Source organism: Coptis chinensis, chromosome 9, assembly GCF_015680905.1.
Source record: "Coptis chinensis isolate HL-2020 chromosome 9, ASM1568090v1, whole genome shotgun sequence".
NCBI classification, from domain to species: domain Eukaryota; kingdom Viridiplantae; phylum Streptophyta; class Magnoliopsida; order Ranunculales; family Ranunculaceae; genus Coptis; species Coptis chinensis.
The window spans coordinates 62,879,171-62,902,760 of record NC_141464.1 but is presented as its reverse complement, the minus strand read 5'-3'; the positions used below and the strand labels follow the sequence as shown (position 1 = coordinate 62,902,760).

Genomic DNA, 23,590 nt, shown 5'->3' with positions numbered 1-23,590 from the left:
GGCGGACTATAACCCCATGGTTTTCACAAAAGGTCTACCATTATCCAATCAATAACAATTTACACACAAATCTAATGCGAGAACGCAATCTAATCACGAGAACACAAAACATTTGTTTTGCCTCTTGAGCGGTGTGGCCACACCGTTTGGGACTAAGGCCAAACGGTGTGGCCATGCCGTTCAAGAAAAAAAAAAAAAACAAAACCATTTTAACCTAGTTCAAATCCAAAGCGGTGTGGCCATGCCGTTTGGGACTAAAAGGCAACGGTGTGGCCACACCGTTCAAAAGTAAAAAACAGACATAACCATTTTAACCCGGTTCAAATCCAAAACGGTGTAGCCACACACCGCTGGGATTAAAACCAAACGGTGTGGCTATGCGTTTGGGACTAAAACCAAACGGTGTGACCACACCGTTCAAGAGGAAAAAAAAACAGACAAAACCATTTTTAACCCAGTTCAAATCCGAAACGGTGTGGCCATGCCGTTTGGGACTAAGGCCAAACGGTGTGGCCACACCGTTTGGTGTGCAATAAAAACGACCTACCCAGGTCGTTTAAGCCTCGAATTTTGTTTTTCAAATTCCGGTTTGGTCAATCATCGTACACATCAATAATTACTACATGTATAATTACTACATGTATAATTACTACATGCATAATTACTACATGCATAATTACATTTAATTTAGATTTACCTTATTCTTAATATTTTCTTCTTGAATGGGGGTCATGATGCATTACATTTTCTTCTTCATCTTCATGTTCTAAAATGGGGTTGAGTTCTTCCATTAGTGTTTAGTGTTATTGTTAGGGTTTAAGGGTTTAAGATTTTTGATGGTGAAAAGAGAAGATAATAGAAGAAGTAAAGGGCTGAAAAGGTTACAACAAGTCAAATTCACTTTAGTTTGGGAGGTGCCTAACACAAAACAACTTTTGGGACCAATGATACATTTGTAATAGGTGTTTTAGTTTTTGGGGTCTGCCCAACACAATATGGGGTCCGACAGTAACAAACACCATAATAATCGGGTATTACACATGCAAATAAAAACATTAAAAAAAAATTGTGTAAGAGTTTCCAATCGTAGATTCAAAATACCACTAACAAATTAGTAATGATATACTGACTCATAGTACAAAATATCAAGATATGAGTATTTATCGATATTCAATTTCTGGATATGTATCGTGGATATATTATTCTTTTTAGGGATATTTGATATTGTTTCACATGCAAATATCGTGAATATATCTAAAATATCGATAAATATCGTAAATATTGTAAATATTTATTGATATATCATGATACATTATTTATATTTATTTAAAATATAATGGTAAATATTAAATAAAATTGTTATATACACAAAATATCAAAAATATCGCAAATATCGTTAAAATATCCCCGATATTTGCAGTCGTATATATCTCTTAACTTATCGTGATATTTATATATTTTTTTTCTGAAATTTGAATAGATATCTCCAAATATTACAATATATAGGGAGACCTACTATTTTAACCTACTTAATCGACCTATTAATAGTAATCAAATAGTGAGTTGCAATAATAGATCTAAAAAGTACGTATGTGTAGCACTATATCTTCCTCATAAATGTCGCTTTTTTTGTTCATTAACCTATGAAGATCTAATGAATTACCGGTTTCGTTTCCGCGATAGGTAGCACAGGTGCAACTCTTTAAAATGGATTGCTAAACTACAACTTATACCTATCCTTGTTCATTTCCTTAACAAAAACCATTTAAATCCAAAAAAACTCATCTTTCATCACAAACACTTAAACAAAAAAACGAGAAAAAAAGAGACCTTTCGTCAAAACCTAACCATTAATGGCAGAAATGGAAATGAAGAAGAAAGAGGGGTTGGGCATTATAAGGGGAGAAGAAAATGGAGAAGAAGAAGAAGAAAAAAAGAAGTTTATTATGGAAGGAATATCAGTATTAGATTTTGATATGTTATGTGCAACAGTAGCTCTACAAGCACAAACTGGAGGTGGGTTTTCTTCTAGAGAGAAATTAGATGATGACTATGAAAGTAGTGGGGAATTTGGTGGTGGTGTTCAAAGGATGTGGGAAGGTGAAATTCTCGATTGTTTTGAAGACCGGAGAATCGCTGTCGAAACAGCTTGGTAAACATGTTTTTTTTTTTAGATTAAAAATAAATTTCGGTTTTAGAGGATATTTTTGGAAACTGGTAATTGATTTTGAGTTTCTGTTGTAGTTGTCCATGTTATAGATTTGGGAAAAATATGAGGAGAGCTGGATTTGGGCCTTGTTTTATTCAGGTAAAAATATGTATACGACTTTATGGTGCATACATATGTTTGTACCTATTGGTTTATAGTACTTGTTGGGGAATTTGAGTTACATATTAATCGGAAAATTGTGAGATAGTTTCAACAGAAGGATGTAAAAAGTTATGTAATTAGTCTTATGAGTATTTGAAAAGTGTGTCTAAGTGGGAGGGTGGGAAGTCATTCCAAGGCAGGTCCTATCCAAATGGAGAACCTGTCTTCATTTAACCTTCCTCGCCATAGAGAAGTAACAGAAGCTTAAGCTTTAAAATTATACTTTCAGCTCTGCTCTTGGTTGTTATTTGTCACCTTTCTGTCATCAATGAATGAGATATGAAGTTATCACAGTTCACAGAATGCTAGTACTGCTGACAACATGAAATTGATTTGCATGCATGTATAGAGAGATTAGTTATGTGTTTTTTGTTATCTCTCTGATCGTTCTACTGTGAGCATTTTTTTTTTTGGTCGACATTAACTAATAATCTAATATGTTTTTTTCACTGTGAAGTTGGTGTCTGACCTCTTTGTTTCTCCATTTTGTATATGGGGTCATCAAAGACTATTTCTTAATTGACTGAATTTTGCTGAAACATAATGAGGAACAACAGTAGATGCCTGTCTATGTCTATGCTAACTTTTAGTAACTTGACTGTACTTTTGTTTCCTTTGCAGGGGGGTGTTTATTTGATTCTTACTGTCGCTGCGATTGTAAACTACATTGCTTATGCTATCACCAACCAACGTGGCTTTTTATATCTAGCTATTGTCTTAACCGTTTCTTCTGGAACATATTTGGGGTTCTTCCGTAGACAGATCAGGAAGCAGTTTAACATTGGGGTGCACATTTCTTCCTTGATTTCATTTTACTCTTTTGACTTTCTGGCTGGTATAATGGTACCTATTTATGTATTTTTCCTCTTCATTCCTTGTTGTGTAGTTTGGTATGCATCTTTTCCCTTAATGTATAGCATATATATGTGGGCCGTGGGTGTATGCTATTGCTATGCTGATGAGTAGGGGTGTGCATTCGGGTCGGGTCGGGTTTTCTGTATCCAAAATCTCGGGTTTTGGTTGGTTTTGGGTTATCCGAGAGTTTTCGGGTCGGTGTCGGGTGAAAAATGAAAAGAACTACCGAAACCTACCTCTAACCGATTAGGTTCGGTTACCCTATCGGGTTGGTTTCAGGTAACCAGTTTAGAACCTGGTTCTTCAAAACCAAAAAAAAAATTAGATGAAGAAGAAGAAATTGAACTACATATCTATCTGATGTAGAACATTAGGGTTGCTGATGTTGAGGGCGTGCGCCCCTTAGTCGAGTCCAAGCCCACGGGCCGTGGGCTCACTAGTTTAGTTGTTGCTTTATTGTTATTAGTATAAATAAGGACTTGTAATTAGGTATTGAGTAGTTGTGTTTGTGTTTATGAACTATTGAGTGATTATTAATAAAGGTGAGACTTTTAGGGTTCTATAAAGTGTAGATTTCGACTAAGTGTTGCTTCCACCACTTCAATCTACATTACTATCTATGAGGATTTGTGGTGGTGGTGCTGATATGAACGACAGGAGATCACGATCCACGCATCACTCTTTCTCAACCAATAGAAACTCTTCACTCACTCTATGTAAATTAAGCGTCAAAATGAAGCAACCTCAAATCATATGAATGGGTTGGGCACGAGCTGGTAGATGTTATCAAAGAGTTATATGAAGATGTACAATTTGTATAGCCTGAAGACATCTAATGGAATTGGGTTGAAAATGTATTGATACTTAGTATTTATTAGTGGGTGTAATTTGAATAGAAAAGGAGAAGACAAAAAATAAATTGCGGCTTGGATATATGTGGCAGCAAGCATAAGTGTTGGGTACTCAACTGAACCAAAAAACTTAGTAGTTTGATCCAATGCTCACCCGTTATACTAAAACCTGTACCATGGGATCATCACCTTTAATTTTTCAATTTCCATTTTCTGCAACTCACTAATACAGAAGAGAAGTAGAGAAGCCACCTTCCTTTGGCACTGCCAACTCACGCCTTTATCTCGTCTCTATACCGTCCATTATCAAATTAAACACCGATTTTCACAATCCCCATTACCGACTCCAAATTCCACTATAACTCCATTCTCTTTCTAGTTCTTCTATTTATCAAATTGGAAAACCAATTCACCAAATTTTTGGAGGGTATAAAAAGAAGTAGAAGAAAGTAGAAATTGAAGGGGGATGAGAGGACGAATTGACAGTCCAACTCCAAAATTCAAATAAGTTAATCCAACCAAAGAATTTCTGGCGGATTTGGAGTCGGGTTTTTGAGGCCGGGTTTCAGTTCTGTTTCAGGTTAAAAAGTAGGGTTGGGTTCGGTTATGTTTCGGGTACCAAATCCTCACCGAACCGTACCTTGATATAAGCCGGGTAGGCTTCGCCGCTTCGGTTTTGGTTTCGGTTTTTGTCGGTTTCAGGTAGGTTTTTTATGTCGGATTTGGGTAACGGGTCCATATGAACACCCCTACTGATGAGTCATGGTCAATTTGAAAAACTTTAGTGGTGATGATAGCTTGTACGATAGTCGATAGAATGGGCTTTGTAAGTTTCAGTTTAGTTCAGGATACTTTCACAAGAAATAGATAAAGAAAAGTAAAATGATTATTTCAATTTAATAAAACATTGAAACATATTTTTTCTGATTTGTGTTCCTTCTCTCCTCTCTCATTTTCCTCCTTGTCCTCTCTCCATGTATATTTTTTCCAAACTGGATTAAGGAGGACTTCATTAGTTTCTCGAAATTGATAATGATGACGCAGTGGGTCCTTTTGTGTTGGCAGTTTAATTATTCTCTTGTTCTTAGACATAAGATCCATGCCTTATTCTTGCCGTTTAAACTTTCTGTTAAAAAATTAGGCCTCCTAAGTAGCAATACCCTGCTACTTGTTCACTCTCGGCAATCTATGTAGTTAAACTAAACCACATTTCACACTGCACACTTTAGTTACTGTGCATGGTATGCTGTGGTAACGTGGACATGTTGGTTGGGTTGAAACTTTAGCTTGAGGTTAAAGTTTTATCTCGATTTCATACATTATTAGTTGTCAACAACCTAAAAAAAGAAAAAGAAAGATAGTTTCAGCATTTAACAACTCACACTAGTTATTCTGCTTGGGTTTCCACTCCCTGTTTCGTTGATAAAGCTAACTTGTAATTTTCTATCTGTAATATAATTCTAATTCTAATTTCGTTTGTTTGGTGTCGTCATATCCATCCTCAAACGCCCTTAGTGATTGCACTTTGGAAAAAATATATGTACGGAGTTTGACTTGGAACACCATAGATACCAGGGTCTTTGCCAACTCCGATTTTGTTACTAACAGAACTACATACACTGATACACTATATTTGGTAATACTTGGTCCTAGGCTGTTCAGATAAAAGATATGGTTTATTGCAGTCCAATTTTCTTCTAACACAACCCAAAATTTTTATTGTCATACTTGCATATTTTACCAAAAATTACACCAACTGTGCATTTTCAGCTTTTAGGTTTACATAATTACATATGAAAGTGCTATCCAATTGAATAAGTTTTTATATTCTTGATTAATAGTTTCGAATTTTCAGTTGTGCTGAAGACACGTCTAATGTGCTACATTTGCCTATACAGGGTAGCGACAGTCCTTTGGATGATTGTGTCAACCATCTCATCTGCCCCTGTTGCACATTATGCCAGGTTTGTCTTATTTGAAAACTCTGATGGCAAAGTTATTATTATGTTTGAACTAGACAAGTAACTGCAATTCATTTTGTGCTTTTGTTGGTGAAGCCATGTTTTTTTCTTTTATGTTGAGTATAACTAGTATTCCCTTGATAAATATCAGGAATCCAGAACATTGGACATAAACAATGTTCAAGACGGTGTATGGCGAGGCAGAGGTGATACCATATGCATAGGAAGTTATGGGGAGGGGAGCAAGGGTTTTGTTGAGTTACACCAGCCTCCTCTAATACAAACCAAATCTCCTGATCCCTGTAGCATGCAAAGAGCTTCAAATGGTAGCGATCATTCGTGGAGTGTAGGTGTCAACCATTCAGAACCCTTGGTTTCATCAAGTAAACTGTAGCAGTGTGAGTGAATGATGTGAAGGCTCTCGTCTGTGGGTTCTTTCCCTAACAACATTAGGTAATGGGCTCAATCTATGTCCACATTTCCTGGAATTCGACCATTTATGTTCTGTTCTTTCCTTGGCCGTGGGTGCCTAGCTGACGATTGATGAAAAGAATTTCAGTGACTTGATTCGCATGAGAGGGGAATATGCGTGTGGAAAACGATTCATTTTGGCGTAATGTGGCCTTGCTGGTCCATCTTGTATGTACATAAACCGATAAACGTTGGGGCCTTTAAATTTGCCCCTTGTTGTTTAGTTAACTAAATCAAAGTAATGTTAGTTTTTGCTGGTTATATGTTTTAGGGTTTTATTTCAAATTCAGTTTTAGCCATTTGTTAGAACAGTTACGTGTTTACAACAACAATCTTTAAACTCAACTGTTATCCGAGGTGGTGAACTGGGGACTCTTGGTTGAAATATTCTAATCAATTGCTAATGGGTTTGTACAGTGATATTACTGATATCATAGCATCTGAGGTGTAATCCTTCTCTTTCATTGCTCTTGCAAGGAGAATAGGTAACGTCAACTCGCTAATGCATACGCCATCGTGGCATCGTCTATTCCAAATGACACATTTCGTTGTGAAAATCTGGATGAGGGTAAATTGGTAAATTAGTTTGTGTCTTTGTGAAGGGTATGGGTGTCCTTTGGTAGGGGGTGATTCCAACTGTTAGATTAACACGTGTCTTAGATGAGTTTGAAATTCTAAATCTTGATGCACACTCAATGGTGAGAGATGTTCTTATGATGTCACTTTTTTTATTTTTTTTTTTCGATAATCACTTATGATGTCACTTATTGTCACATTTTGGCGAGATTTTATTGCTTGTTTGAGATAATGTTTTTTCTTTTGATAATTTGCTTTTAAATAAGCATTATTATGACTTTCCTCTTATAAGCAAAATGGTGGACGTGCCGGAGTGGTTATCGGGCATGACTAGAAATCATGTGGGCTTTGCCCGCGCAGGTTCGAATCCTGCCGTCCACGTCCCTACTACTGTAATGCTCAAATTTTTATTACTAATAATTTTGACGTATATGAGCATAAGCGCCATATACATGGAAGCTCGCTTTAAACAACTAGATATATCAATCTTCTCTGCTCCATTTTTTTGTTGTCGCCATATGGTAATGAAGGAAAGAGTTCAAGTAATCTTGTTGAAATATTTTAAAGATCAATGAGTATTCTAGCACTGTCTTACATATGATCTATTTCTGATCAACCGGCCAACACACCACTGAAATAAAATGCCCCTTTGTGATTTGCTAGGAATTTATACACCTCCCTTTAAATGCGTCCTGTCTATTACCGAGTGATTTGGGCAATCCATGGACTATTATATATGGATTTCAAATAAATATAATGGGATATCCCTGATCTTAGAAACTATTGTTAGGATTACTCCTCTATTAAGCACATGCGTCGTCGCAGCAATTATTACTCAAGAATCTATTGGCCAGTTCCTTGATGTATGTCCCATATATGACATGGATACACTTGTTAAGTACTCAAAGTTGTTAGCACTTGAGAATCAACATGATCATCCATCTCAGATTTTCGGTTCGACTTTGCAGATAGCAAGTAGAATATTTGGCGGATGTGAATTAATGGTGGAACTCTTAGGTCATCAAATTGAAAATCATTTCTTGGATAAAGAATAAGATTTTCATGGAATTGGAATTCCAGAAACAGTAGTCAGATACTAAATTGAAGAGGGTAACTAGGTTCAACCATAAAATAAATTGCTCTCGAAAGTTTTCAGATTTTTTTGCAATGAAGGTAAATTGATGCAAACAAAATTTCAAGAGGTCATATCAACTCACTATATACCAGTTTCACGGCATTTTTAATATGAATTCATCTCATTTTCAATCTCACTACTTCAGAAAGTGATGTTAAGGGCAATAAGGGTTATGCATACAGCATACTAAATGTTGAATATGTATTAAGTGTTATAATTTATATATGCACTAGGGTTTGCCCGTGCCCTCCGGCACGCATGAACCGGCCTGTGGCACCAACTTCGAGCTTCTGATAGAAAGCTAATGTACCACAACATATCCAGTATAAAAATTTTGTTGAAATCTTTTATCAGTTTCCAGAATTTTGGAGACACCTAGAAATTTATAAACCTTTCAGAAAATATAAATTTGAAAGAGAATTGTAAACAAAAAATTATTGATCAGCAGATCCTAAACGTAAACAAAATTCAACAACCAGGTGTGGTTGGAACTTGATGTATGCAATGAACAAAGCATGTCAAATTACATACCAGCCGTACCAATCAATAAGGAACTAAAAAACTTATTACCAGCAAAAAATATTGTGAGATGGCCTTTTTAGTACACTTTCAAAAAGCAAGCTTCAAATAAAATATTGCTCTAGATTTTCTTCAAACCATTCAGTTGAATGTCATTACTTAAATTATTCAGGCCGGCCTTATTGATATTGATAAAGCTCAACCTTTTACGAACTCAGAGATTTAACAAAGAAAGGATAGTTCTAATTTTACTGTGAGATCGGCTGAACAACTGTGTCGCGTGACAATCAGCGGTAATATGTAATATGTAATATGTAATATGTAATATGTAATCAGCTGGTTCATCTTACTAATCTGTCTTTAGTTTGGTTATTGAACACCGTGTCTATTCATTTGAAGAAATGGAACGTTTATTGATGTGCATGGTAACCAATTTCAAGTTGTTGGGGAGCACTTTGCAATTTGCTAATCATAGGTCTTGTAAAGGTGAGAGCCCATAAAAGTTTGATCGGTTAAGATAGATGAATCTCTGATTTGGGTAAAAAATGCATAATTTTGCTTTGTGACTGCTCTAGCAATATAGGCAAAGCTTATAGTGCTAAACTGTTTGCATATTGCTTCGAGTTGCTTATACCAGTTTAAATTTTACGAACTTCTCTTTCTTTGTTGGAGTGAAAAGAAAGACCACGAAAGTTATAGCAGCCCAGAGCATCTGTTAACGTGACGCCAATTCTTTTTAAAAGATTGTGGACGACCATGTCATCAAATGATCAAATCTAGTATTAAGCTGAACAGCAATTGAGTTATTCTACCCAAAGTTCCTTCCGAAAACCTGCAAAATACAAGTAAAATTCTCACTGTAGACACCAGCTAAGTTCTCACTAATTTTGCATCCCTTCTTTCAAGTTTTGAGGGTGATATAGCCCATTAACTACTTGCAAATCAATCTTGTTTAGCTCAAACCCACATTGTTTTGGCTTGCAAACGAGCTCAACCTTATTTTCATTATCAATTCCAAATCTAATAAACATGTTACAGAGTGGCCTAGTGAACAAAAACCTTTTTTAACATTTACTTATTATATGTTCAGTAAAATTTTGCCTCAAATCTGAGAATCAATGAGTAGTAAATCAATGGAGGTGAAACAACCAACTATTATAGAACAAACGTCCCCATGAGCTAGCACTCTCACTATGAATACATCCTCACTCTCACTATGAATACATCCTGCCTCTTGACATGACAAGGGAAGAAACATTTTTTCCAAAGCAGAGATTTATCAAATCATATTGGTATATCAAAATTAAATCGAAAAATTGACTCGATTGATTTTCAATGCTCTCTCCAATTTAATGTCACTCCTCAAAAGAAAGGGATATATGTCAGGTCCACGACTGCCTTCAATAATCCATGCCACCCATACCGCCACCCATACCACCACCCATTGTTGAAGCACTGCTGTTCTCTTCCTTTGGAACCTCAACTACAACAACCTCAGTTGTGGTCATCAAAGATGACACACTGTACAAAAAGAAATAAAAAACTAAGTCAACCAATCAAAAAGAAGGAACCAACTATAATCTATGAATCAAGAGGAAAATCTGAAAATGTAACTGAAGAGAATCAGCATTTTACAGAATGGATTAAAATTACCTAGCAGCATCCACCAATGTGGTTCTTATTACTTTCAAAGGATAAACAATTCCAGCCTTAATCATGTCCACGTATTCACTTGATCCCCAAAGCAGCAGGGAATAAAAGTTAACATCAGATCAAACATCAAACAGTGAATCAAACTAAAACTACAAAACAAATTAGAAACCTTTGGCTGCATCATATCCAAGATCGGTATTATCCTGCTCCAACAGCTTGCCAACAACCACAGCCCCTTCCACACCAGCATTGGAAGTGATCGTATGCACAGGGGTCTGAAGAAAAAAATTCCCCCAAAAAAAGTCATGTATAGAGTAAACAGCAGTGATCAGGCACGACAAATAAACATGATGACAGCGAACTTCACTTGGCATCTTTTGTACAGTGATTGCAATTTAAGAATCAGCTAAGTATGATCACAATCGTACACAACCCTTCATGTAACACAACTGACATATCCCAGTGGGGTCCAAGAACGATTACATAATGAATATGGACACTTCAAGAAGGTTTTGACGTATTAAAGTTGGAAGAACATTTACGTTAGCACGTTACAAAGCATGAGTATAATCACAGATACCAATACACTGGGATAACAGATACCAATACACTGGGATTACGAATTGATAGCGTACAAGTATCATGATCAAGTATCTCCTTATGTTGGCTAGAAAACTGAGCCAACACAAACTCTTCCTTTTTAAACAAAACTTGAGAAACAAATTGCAACAGAAATATGGCAGTGTTTAGTATTTACCTTCAGAGCATTTTGGATTATCTGAACCCCAATTTTCTGGTCAAAATTGGCTGTCTGCAGCTTGTCCAGCTCCCTTGATGCATAAAGAAGAGCAACACCACCTGAAAAAAAAATTCTTTAAGGATCCCACTGTACTGTAGAAACAAACTATGGAAAACAGAGAAATAATTAAAAATTACCTGGCACAATACCCTCTTCAACAGCTGTCTTAGTTGCATTTAGAGCATCAATAACCCTATCCTTCTTTTCACCAACTTCAGCTTCACTTGCTCCGCCAAACTGCAAAATAGTTAGCACAACTGAAAGTCAGTTCTTATGGACTTGCAAGCATCATGAATCTGATATCATCTGAATGAATGGAAATTAAGTATATCATTGACCAGGAAGAGGGAACTATACTTTTAAAACTGCAACACCACCAGAAAGCTTTGCTTAATTCTTGTAGCTTCTCTTGGTCATATTCCGAAGTGCTTAATTCAATTGTAGACCTAAGCTGTCATCACAAAGACAACAAAATCAATTATAAAGGCTACTATAGGTCTCACGTTGACATTGAGTGATGAAATGCAACATACCGGCTCACATCTTTCTTCGATGGCTTTCTTGTCACCTGCCCCATCAAGAACAACTGTTTCATCTTTTGAGATTGTTACCTACATATTGTCATTAGAATTCTCAATCACTGTGAACATCAGTACAAATCACAGATTCATTTGATTACATATTACTAACCAAACTAAACTAAACTAAACTAAAGATTACATATTCAAGAATGCAAAATAAGATGAACCAGAAAAAGCATTACTAACCAAAGCCAGCTGAGGTTTCCTAACTCCTGACCTCACAAGAGGTCTACTCAAGTTCAACTAAGTAGTAGCCTCTTTCTGAAACTTTTCCAACAATTTCGAACGCTCGAATCGAATACCATCTCCAAAATCCAATCCACTAATCTCCTTAAAACTCACCAACTCCCCTCTATCCCTTATAACACCAAACTTAAAAACATTTGAACTAAAACAACAACAAAGAAAAAAAACGGCCACAGTACATATCCACTGAAGATAATCCACCTTCTCAAACATAAAAAAAACATGAAAATCAAGATCCAAACTTCAGTAAAAGAGAAATAAAGGAAAAGGAAGATAAGAAGAGGATAGAGTAGCATACGACATGGGTCCGAGAGTGGGGTTGCAGATCGAGAAGAGAAGAAAAGAGAATTGAACCTAAACGTTTTACCCTATATTATATTATAGAAAATGATATTGTGAAACCGCACCAAAAGTTAGAGAATAGCACACCACTTAGGATATCTTGAAACAGTAGTATGCCACAACTTAGAAAAACCCAATGAGTAACGGCTTGGATGGAGGCCTGCGAGGGCCCACCACCATTTTTTTATTAGATAGATTTATACGATCGTATTTTCCTAAGCTAGTGAATCACACAGACCAGAGACGCCAACTCGCCAAGGTAGACATCTAAAGTAATCATACCAAGGGAAAGGCTGCTACGAAAGAGTGTTCACTGACTACCCAATGAAATGATAGATCCAAAAGCAATTCTCTCTCCAGAGTCTCAGTACCAGTACAGAAAGTACTTGTCAGTAGCACTGTCTTTGTCCCTATGTGAGCCACTCCCCCACTATATATCACCTCGTTTAGAAATATGGATTAAAGTACTCTCTTTCTCTCTCTTCTCATGTTCTTGATGACCAGCCTCATTAGGCAAATGCAGGGAGATGTTCCTAGTGTTTCAGGTCATTAAAAGAAGAACTAACTCAATTGTGGGAAATAGGACCACCTCTTCCTTGCTAGGAGTTCTGTAGTATTAGTTACTTTTATGTTTTGAAACCTGCGCACTCTGTAGTAAAGCTAGCCTCTGATCTTCAGTTTCTTGGTGGAGTTCTTCCACTTCCTCCGTGAATTTAAGACCAGAAGGCCGGCTACTATAGTGCAGCTTTCGTTCTTTTCTTTTTTGTTCATCTATTTGTGTGTTTCTTATTTAGACTCACAAAAAGTTTACTTACAAATGTAGGTAATAACTGAATCCGTATAAATTTGCTAATTGCTTTATGGTATGCCAAAATTCAGAGTTTTAATCTCAAGATCACAAATCCATACACACCCCTATCATACACAACATAGAAGGCATATTAAGCTACCCTGTACGGCTGTACCCCACGGGACCAATTGCACGCACTAATGTGACATGTCTAATGGCTCATTGCGCGCACTCCTTTGCTCGGGAGTCCGAAAAATGATAGATATGAGTGTGGATTCATAATTGTAAATTGTAATATGATTGACAAAAACTCCAAGAAAGACAACTTCCTTACAATCTTTAATTATATTGTAAATTTGGGCAAAGTGGTCTTCTGTCTTGAATATTTAAGATACACTAGTAGCTAAAATGTCCAATAGACAAATGAGATCATGAACACAACAAAATTCGCACCAACAGTCTAATAGTGTATTTCTTCTATGAAAGAATATGCCTTAGATCAGTTCATCAGTCACAGTACTTTTCAAGACACTTTCATGAAAGAGATGTTTGAAGGCAACCACGTTACTTATTAGCAAATAGGCCTCTACTGTTCTAAACTTCTACATACTAGCTGTACTCCCAAAGCTCAGCAATTTATAGCAAAGAGATTTTGGATTTTACCAAATCCAAGTGAATCCAATTAAATAACAATGCAATGGGAAAACTAATTTATTTTTCTTTGCAGGAAAATATTGGTTCAGAATAAAAATACTCCTAACTTTGCAGGAAAATATTGGTTTTACTTGTTTGTTAAATGGAAAATGAACTAAAAAGAGAAAAAGAAAATTCAACGGAAGGCAAGATAATTTATAAAAAAAAAATTGAACTTCCGTTGGAATGGGGAATTTCACAAACTAATATCTACCGAGTATGTACTATGTAGTGCATTTAGTGAAAGATACACATAAGATTTAGCTGTTTATTTTCTTAACAATTTAGACATTTTGTCAGTAAAGTATTCACTACCTGGCCTAATTATTATGATAAAATCTTAATAATATCACTATAAAAGAAAATCATATTTTCCAGAAGGGTAATGAACAAACTCATGAGTAGGGGTGCCAATAGGTACCTGATTACTTGAAACCGAACCGAAACTAAAACCGAATGTTTCGGTTCTGGGTCTTAAAAAGTTAGACCCATTTAAAATGGGTCATTAAAAACCGAACCGATAAAAAACCGAAACTGTTGAACCGAATAGTAAAAACCGTGGGTACCCGAACCGAAACTGAAACCGATTATTATGATTTCGATATATAAAATTTAATATTGTATTACATTTAAGATAATCAAACTCATACATCATAATATAAAAGATATTTTTTACGTGTAAAAGTCTATTAAATATATATAGCATAATAATGAATATGTGTTGTTAAATGTATATTTTATAATTATATGTTAAACAAGTGTATCATAGATTGTTAATAATAATGTCAACGTGTATATTATGAATTAACTAATACATTTTATATTTATTAACTTATGCACGTGTATATTTAAATAGGATACACATGCTTGATATATTGTGGTACACGCACTTATTTTAAACCAATATATAGTATTCATGTTAAAAATTAGTGATGAGATGTAATTGTAAGATGCATGTACTCGCATGTTCGATTTAAAATGCGAATTAATACACGTGTACAAATATATGTGTATGCACGTAAAATATATCAATGTAACAAATATATGTGATTGCACGTATAAACGATTGAGTTAATACAATGAAACAATTATATGTGTATGTACGTAAAAAAAAATTAAAATTATAAGGTTAGATATTTGATTATTTTAATTTCTATATCAAAGGTTTAAATTATCACATGAATAGTAAATGTTTTAACGTGTATGATTGATACATATTCATAAATTGATGTAAATATGATTGTTGATACATCACTAATTATATATAAAATATTATCGTGTAGGAAAATAAAAAAATAAAAATAAAAACAATACAAGTTTTAGTATTTAAATTATTGAAATTGTTTAATAATCATAATAAATAATAAAGACCCGAATTAGAACCGAAACCGATAAAAACCCATAGGTTTTTATGGTTTTGGGTTGGGTTCTATAATTCTCATACTAAAACCGTTGAGAACCGAAACTGCAAATAGTAAAATCCAAACCGAAACCGCTAAGACCCGACCCAAAACCGACCCGTTGGCACCTCTCATGAGTGCTGGCAAATTGCACCAAGGACATTTCTACAAACTTCAAACTGAACAGGACTCGTTAATTTAAATTTCAGAAACCTTAGATTCATTTTCACAAAATTAAGTATATTAGTGAAAAAATAAGTAAAACAGTTGTCATCATTCATCAGTATCAAAGAAAATTCAATTTAAACAAAATATGATTGTGACCCACCAACAAAGATGGCTCATACTTCAAACATACCAAAAGAACCTCTAAGTTCCAGCCATAGATTTACTCAAAAATGAACCAACACAAGATCACAAATGGAAGATATAAATCATAAATAGAGAAAAGAGGAAAGCAGTATACTAATATCAAGAGAAAAAGTGAACCATCTCATCAGTTGGTTTCTTTTTCACAACAACAGCAAAATAAAAAACTGTGTTCTCCAAAGTTTAGTCTGTTACATTACACAGAGATAGACAAACGAGGAAAAACTCAAAAAACAAAAGCCCAAATAGAAAGCTTTAAAGCACCTTTCTAGGTCTAACAGGAAAGCTTGAGTGACAAATCAAGAAAATTAGTAGTAGTTGTAGTAGGAGAAGCTTCACCACTACCCACTACTGTTCCATCTGAAACTGACCACTCTTTGTTGAACCCAGAACCATAACCAGAACCACTGCAACTACTGCTACTAGTACTAGTGCTGCCCCCATTGATGTTGCAACCTTTGTTATTTGGAAAGAACTCATATTCCATTAACACAGTTTCTCCTCTCACAGCGTTTTTCTTCCTATGTACTGCCATTACCTCCACTTCCTGTAAATATTCCCACCAACCATAAATTTTTACCTTAAAATCTTTAAAAAATCTCACATTCAATAGTAAATAAAAATAGAAACATGTTTTTCCAAGATATCAAATAACAGAGATAATGAGGGGAAGGATGAAAATAATAACCTCATCAGCATTGAGATCTATTTTGAAACCTCCATTATCAACGGGGCTGCGGCGTCCAAGGGTTAATCCAAGAGAATCATTACAGCCATTCATCCGCATTTTCTCATTGTCAGTATTCATCCAATTAGTCTCTCCATTGATACGTTTCTTCTGTAACAAACAATATAAATAATGAACAAAGACTAGTAACAATGTTAAAAAAAAAAAATCAATGTAACAGTACCTTGAAGCAGTGATTGCAGTGATCAGAGGAGCAATGCATCATTTGAATTGAAGGTAGCTCTTTCTCACAAACAAATGGATTATTCATATTCTGAAATCCAGCTTCATTACGCTCTTCCATTGGAACCTGATCAACGCCGAATCGCTCCGGAACAAAACTTCTAATCGAAACACCAGCAAATCCACCATTCCCATACTTATAAGGACTAAAACCACTCATACCCATGTTTGTTTGATTCTCAATAGGATAGTTAACAGGAAAAAAGCTAGTCATTGGGACCGAAACATGGTTTTTCGACCCATTGAAATAAGAAAATGGATACTGAAAAGGAAATGGTTGTTGTTGGATATTTTGAAGAAGTGGGTGTTGTGGTTGTTGGAGTTCTTCAACTTGTTCTAACTCTGATAACTTCTCCTTCCTTAAACGTTCAAGCTTAGCCACACCCAGTCCTCTTTGGGGTTGTTTGTTTCGACCATTTTTCGCATTCTTCTTCCCCTTTTTCGCAGTTTCAGTACTAGTCCTTGTTTCTTGCTCTCCTGAAAAACCCATGTTTGTTGTTTCATTGTTTTGTTCAACATACATCATGTTGTTGTTGTTTTTGTTTTCCATTGAAGCTGTCCTAAACAAAAATGAAGTTGCCATTTATGCTTCAAACAGAGAGAGAGAGAGAGAGAGTGAGAGTGAGAGGGGTTTTTTTATAGAGAAACAAGCATGCTACTGGCAAAGAAAGAAGGGGTGCGCAAATCACCACCACCAGAATCATCTCTGCAAAAAATGTTTTCAGTAAAGGACATGTTTTTGGACATTTTTCTTTTTTTTCTTTTTTGTCTTCACATTACAATAAAGTGGTGACACGTGGCATCATCTCTATATCATTACCAAATCTTTTCAACACCAGATTGTATATTTGTATTTTCCAACTTTGCAATTTCCACTTTTGTAATGTTGAGTTAATGAAGATTAATGGTTTGATTTCCTGATATTTCGACAAAATTCTACTGTTTTCAAGATTTCAGCGTGGAGTTGCATTATATATCGACACATTCTTGTGGAAATTTTCTAAAGTCCAAGATTTTGAACTAGTCTAGTTGGATTTAGACTTGGGATGGTTCAAATGTAAGAGGAAATGAGGGATTGAGATGGTGAAGTGGTCCAAGTCTAGATTGGTGAGCCATCTTTGTGGTCTAACTAAATAGATACCTTAAGATTTGGTAATGAAGATTGTGAATCAAATCTATGATTTGGGCTAGCTGAAGAACCATGTGGTAGCTTAGTATAAATGGAAATCCTTGACCTGTTTTTTCATTATAGGCATTACAAATTTAGTCACTCCATCATCCCTACTACTAATATCATCCCTACTACTAATTTTAGCTTAAAAACATAATTAAGTTCTAAATATTAAAAAGGTATTATGAGAAAAAGATAGGGGTTGGAACAGCAGAGAAGGTGCAGTGGTGTTTAGTTTGGAACAATCCTTTGTAGATGCTCAATCTTGAATTTGGATTCCAAAACTAATACAACTAAATCTCAACAAAAGATTATTTGGGCAAGTGTAAATGAGTTAATATAATATTTTTTTTTTTTGAAATCTATATAGATTACTAAAATGTGCTTAAAAAGTCTGGTCCGATTTGTCGTTATTAGCAAATATATTCTTCTTTTGAAAATCGATATACCTCGCAATTATTTTTGGAAATCTTCACAACCAAGTGTTTAAAATTGATAAATCGAATAAGTTTTTGTGAAATCTTATCAAAATCATGTATCGGGTTAGTCAAAACAGACGCGTATTGCAATAATAGTTCATCTGGCTGACACAGTGGTCGTAACTTAACTATTAAACGTGCACTGATCTGAAATACAGATCCAGTGACGGTTGTTAATAATAACTACTGTGTCGGTCACCTAGGTCATATCGGCGATGTTAGAGTGACTTAGGGATAGTTTCGGAGAAGAAGTTTAAAATTTCATATAACTGCATATGCTATAGAAATGAAGTTAAGAATTTTGATAGAAAATTAAGAAAGACCAAAAACAAAATATGTTATTACCGTACACACGCATGATAGATAGATATGCAGTCAATCCATTGTTGAGGTTTTGAGGAATGTCCAACAAAATCCAATCGGCGTGATCAACTCAATACGTATGGATCCGATCCGGTAAGATTTTTCTTCAATAAAAACTCCCGCACATAAAATGCTGAGGTTCCAACCAATCCCACACTGCCACATGGACAAAATAGGTGCAAATATCCACTTCTCAATCTCTCTATAGATCTACAAGCATCGTTTTCATTGTAAGAATCTCAAACGAATAATTACTCTTACTCAGTGGAGCCCACAGTAAGATTTCCAAACAGTGGTCCCCTACGTGTCATTTTTTAATGAATGTGAGACCAGGGAGAGAATCTTGGGTTTGTTGTACGAGGAAATAGTAGGAGAGGCGATTGGCGGCTTTGGGAAAGTGACGTGGAAGAATCGTAGAGAGTGATGGAGACACGTGTCAGAAGATGAGAGAAACAAGGTTGCTTTATTGCTGGTTATGTAGAGACATTGAGGATTCTGGACAACTGGGAACAGATCCCCCGCTCTGCATGGAATGATTGGTTTTGTAGGGAAGCTATATGTGAGCATCGACTGTTGTATACTTTGTATTACGGGACCATTTTTTTGGTTTTGAAGAACCGACATTGCTGCACTGTCTGTGCTCTCTTTTGTCGTCTCCTCTCTCTGTGAAAATTGTACCAAAGATCCTTCTTTTTTACTTTAGTATTTCGAAACTATCCCTAACAATTTTCATTATTTGTTTTTTACATTTTTTTTGAGAACTAGGTCAAGGTGTCAGTTGGGATTAACCTGAACAGTTTGGTAGTAATTTACAAGTTTTGGACAAATCAGGTATTGTTCAAGTAGTGTAGTGTTAATAAGTGTATCTTGTATACTGTTTAGGTCCACTGCAATAGCCATTTTTTCAGAAGGCACACTTTTGCTCCTGGAAAAATGCTAGCACGCAGTGCAGTTTTCGGTTGCATATATACATTCATGTTATTCAAAATTCCATAAAAAGTTTATGATAGCCATCCACCTAGCTAGACATAGTGTGATATGATTATGGATGGAGACAGGGAGTGGAGGGGGCAATTTCCCCCTCAAAGATTTTGAAGAATCATTATGTTTTATGTATTATCAGTATGAAAATTTCTAAATACATAGAAGTTCATCATACCCCTCCCCTCCCCCAGCCCAAAAAAAATAAGTTCAAATATTTTACTATGCTCCCTCAAACTTTTTGACTATGTTTTTTAAACGTGAAGCCACAACATAGTCTTCTTATAATAAGTGATTAGGTGTACGTAGGAGCGTCATATCAAATCCAAATATTTTATCATTAATCTACTCTTAGAGAATATAAAGAGACGGGACCCGAAAATAGAAGTAAGTCAAGTAACACAAAATTAAGTCAAACAGAAAATCCTTCTAAAGTCACGGTTTACTTGCTCTCTCCAAATATCTTCAAATATAAAAAAGTAAAGCCTTCTTATACCGTTTGTACCCTTTCTTTAATAAGGTCTCATTCTGTCTTAACTATTCACTTTATCTTTATGAGTTTTGAAAAAAAAAAAGGGAAAATCGCTCATTTTAATCCTTCCATAATTTCTTAAGCCAATTTATTTAAATTCACAGCAAGGATTTGCTAATTCTGATGAAAAGAAGTCAAGAAATTATGTTAGAAAAGATGTAAGCATTTTAGATATTAAACTATTTTTTTTTTCTATTTGTTTGTAATTTGTTGATTTTGATTTTGATTTTTTTTTGTTGTTAGGCTGAGTCCAATGGCTCCCTGTCCCCTTAAAAGTAAAGCTAAAGTCAACAAATTTTACTCTCTATCCTCATTTTACTCTGTATATATACAAAAGATTTTACTCTCTATCCTCATTTTACTCTCTATATATAGAGAGTAAAATCTTTTGTATATATTAATGATAGAGAGTAAAATCAGTTGACTTTAGCTCTACTTGTAAGAGGAAATTAATGATAGAGAGTAAAATATGTTGACTTTAGCTCTATTTTTAAGAGGAAATTAATGATAGAGAGTAAAATCTGTTGACTTTAGCTCTACTTTTAAGGGGATAGGGAGCCATTGGACACAGCCTTAGAGTGTTTGTTCCACTTGTTATTTTGCTGAGAAATATTGGTTTTACTGTTTTAGGCTTTTAGCACCTCAAAATGAGTGAAATGACAAATCCACACTTCTGACTTCTGTGAAACTTTTCTCTTGCTCAATACTTGGGAACTTAAGTCTTCAGAGCTTGGGAAAACAAAAGGTATTGTTAAAAACGAAATTGATATTTAACTCCATGGGGTATATATGTTCATAATTTGAATGTTTTACTTCATCTACTAATACGTTTTGTTATCCCTTGTTAATTACATAGTCAAAGTTGTAAACACGTTTCATGCTATTTCATTTTTAGAAATAGTGTTAGAAAAATGGATTTGCACAAATCCATTGAGATATGAATGAGTAATTTGTCTTCAAAGTTATCCCACATTGAGATGAAATGAGTTTCTCTTGAAATAGTATGTAAAGTGAGAAAAACCTTTTCGAAATGGTGCACTGGTTCGAAACAGTGCATCATGCCGAAAAGGTGTGACCTTTCGAAATATGCACTGGTTCGAAACAGTGCATCATGTCGAAAAGGTGTGACCTTTCGAAATAGGCACTGGTTCAAACCAGTGTTTTATGCTGAAATGATGTGTCATTTCCAGAACATGTGACTTTTCAAAAAGTTGCTTACTTTTTCCCAAAAGTCACTATGTTGTTTCGAAGAGGCACCACTCACCTATAAATAGTGGATGAATTTGGAGAGAAAGATACACCAGATCACACAGAGTTCTGATCTTTCTCTTCTCCCTTTGTTCTTAGTCAAATACAATGTTGTGTTCGCTGATTCTATAGAATTGAAGTGCTAGCTTTCTATAGAAGAAAATCCGTTCTATCTTGGGAGACAGTTTCCCATCAACCTTCAAGCACTGTGAGGGGGAAAATATGTCTTAAGGACATAGTGATCATCACTAGGCTCGGATTTAATAATTGGTAAATTAAGTTCATTCGTTAAACTAAAAGGTTTGTTTGTTTGTTGAAATTAAAGGTTTGTTCATGATATATTTATTATATCAATTTGATTTCTTGTTTACTTAACAATAAATATATTTTTAGAATAAGTTTCCTACAAACCCCTACACCCCTCAATAAGTATATTGGTTCTCACGTTTGTGTTCATTTTGGACTTGAATACTTCTTGGTTTAAAATTCACACTAATATAGGTGATTTCTATAAAGAGTATCCTGTAATACTCCACTTGGATAACATAATTTTCCAAGATATAGTAAATCATTAAAAGCTTGACTTATCCTGGTTCTCACGACAGATATGCACTGTCTTATATAGGAATGAGTTAGAGTATAATATTACTCTCTAGTGTTAACTGAGTCACATACATAATTCAGTTGGCCCATTGAACCTAGATCTTGGGATCTCCAGTCAACTAGGTTGGTTTTTCCATTATTAGGACTCTTGGTTGATTATCTCAAAGGCTTTATGCCCATTCCCCTTGATAATCTTTCCACTTACTCTCTTGTTAAACATTTTGTAAGCGGATCTGCAATGCTATCTTTTTACTTTACATAGTCGATTGAGATAACTCTATTTGAGAGCAATTGTCTAACAGTGTTATGTCTACAACGTATGTGTCAAGACTTCTCATTATACATGCTACTTTGTGCTCTACCAATAGCAGATTGGCTGTCACAGTGTATACACACTGCTGGCACAGATTTAGCCCAGTTCGGAATATCCTCTAAGAAATTTCGAAGCCACTCTGTTTCTTCTCCAGCCTTGTCCAATGCTATGAATTATGATTTCATAGTGGATCTCGCTATGCACGTTTGTTTTGAGGATTTTCTTGAAATTTATGCATCTCTCATAGAGCAAAACACCACATTTGCTGTCTTTTGAATAATGCTTCAACAAATTTCCAATTTTGAATTGATTAATTCAAGAAGATACATAATCCCCCACATTTTTCAATTTCTCATGACAAAGTTAATAAATTGGAAAACCATTTAGATATATGTTTTTCAAGTGAGGCGTCTTGTTAAAGAATATTACATATCATTCATATAGTATCGAAAACACTTCTAAGATCTCAATTTTGCTTACAAAACAATATCTTATGCAATCTTTTTTATTGGCACTCTTTGGCGTAATAGTAAAACACATACATCTTACAAATAAAAATATTTTTAGAACCCTTTTAGCACCCGCCATTCCTAACATTTGGAATAAAACAAGGATTCTTGAAATCTTGGATCATAATCCCCTTCCAAGTGTGGCATTACCACCACCTTGTTTGCTTTCAAGAAGTCCATTCCAAGAATGACTTGAAAATGGTGTAAGCGAGCTACCATCAGGTCCACCTTTCCTTGCCAGTTGTTTATCTTAATGTCAACTTCCAAAGAGAGTCTTTTCATCGGTTCAGCTTCTTGGTTCAAGCCTCTCATAGAGCCTTTACATTCTGCGAGTTTCAATCTAATAACCTCGGATACATACTTAGAGATTAATGTATGAGTTGAACTAGTATCCACCATTGCTAGTAGACAACCATAGTTGTTGAGTTCCACCTCTACGAACATAAGGTCATCATCGGGGACCAAAATGTTCATACCATTCAACGAACTAGTAGGTCTAGCAAATGAAATAGGAACAACATGCATAGGAGAACCTGGTGGTGTTGTCATTTCTATTATGAAATAGAAACACACTTTGTTATTCTTTAAAACCAAAAAAGAAAGCATAAAAAAATTCTGTTTAGTAAAGAAGATACACTCACAAACTAATATGTGAACTTGCTTCTATTTGAGAGAGAAAGAATGGGCGTCTATAGTACCTTTTTAGTAAAAGACAAACAGTGCATGAGATGTCCTTTTTAGAAGGTTCAAAATTGGAAGGTGTGAAAAGTACCTTGTTGTTTCTGATTTCCTTTACTGGTTATCAAACC

General features: G+C 35.1%; 2 protein-coding genes, 1 non-coding gene and 1 pseudogene across 4 annotated transcripts; 2 read left to right on the top strand and 2 right to left on the bottom strand.

The window, feature by feature from the left end:
• The first annotated feature begins 1,573 nt into the window (after positions 1-1,573).
• On the top strand, positions 1,574-6,770 carry LOC147477254 (uncharacterized). Its single transcript, XM_086582735.1, has 5 exons — positions 1,574-2,152; positions 2,245-2,308; positions 2,993-3,157; positions 5,976-6,041; positions 6,190-6,770. The coding sequence occupies exons 1-5, from the start codon at positions 1,854-1,856 to the stop codon at positions 6,430-6,432; spliced, it is 837 nt and encodes a 278-aa protein (XP_086438861.1). The 5' UTR covers positions 1,574-1,853; the 3' UTR covers positions 6,433-6,770.
• A 614-nt stretch (positions 6,771-7,384) lies between these two features.
• TRNAS-AGA (transfer RNA serine (anticodon AGA)) lies at positions 7,385-7,466 on the top strand. The gene has a single exon. It is a non-coding gene; the product is annotated as a tRNA-Ser (tRNA).
• Positions 7,467-9,787: 2,321 nt separating this feature from the next.
• LOC147477252 (chaperonin CPN60-2, mitochondrial-like) lies at positions 9,788-12,321 on the bottom strand (annotated as a pseudogene). The gene is made up of 10 exons (XR_015209795.1): positions 12,317-12,321; positions 12,115-12,160; positions 11,959-12,015; positions 11,725-11,802; positions 11,549-11,642; positions 11,329-11,428; positions 11,150-11,250; positions 10,562-10,667; positions 10,393-10,470; positions 9,788-10,260 (listed from the first exon to the last, which is right to left on the bottom strand). The product of XR_015209795.1 is annotated as a chaperonin CPN60-2, mitochondrial-like (transcript).
• A 3,393-nt stretch (positions 12,322-15,714) lies between these two features.
• LOC147477251 (uncharacterized) lies at positions 15,715-17,293 on the bottom strand. Its single transcript, XM_086583948.1, has 3 exons — positions 16,524-17,293; positions 16,301-16,450; positions 15,715-16,159 (listed from the first exon to the last, which is right to left on the bottom strand). The coding sequence occupies exons 1-3, from the start codon at positions 17,163-17,165 to the stop codon at positions 15,887-15,889; spliced, it is 1,065 nt and encodes a 354-aa protein (XP_086440074.1). The 5' UTR covers positions 17,166-17,293; the 3' UTR covers positions 15,715-15,886.
• Positions 17,294-23,590: the final 6,297 nt, after the last annotated feature.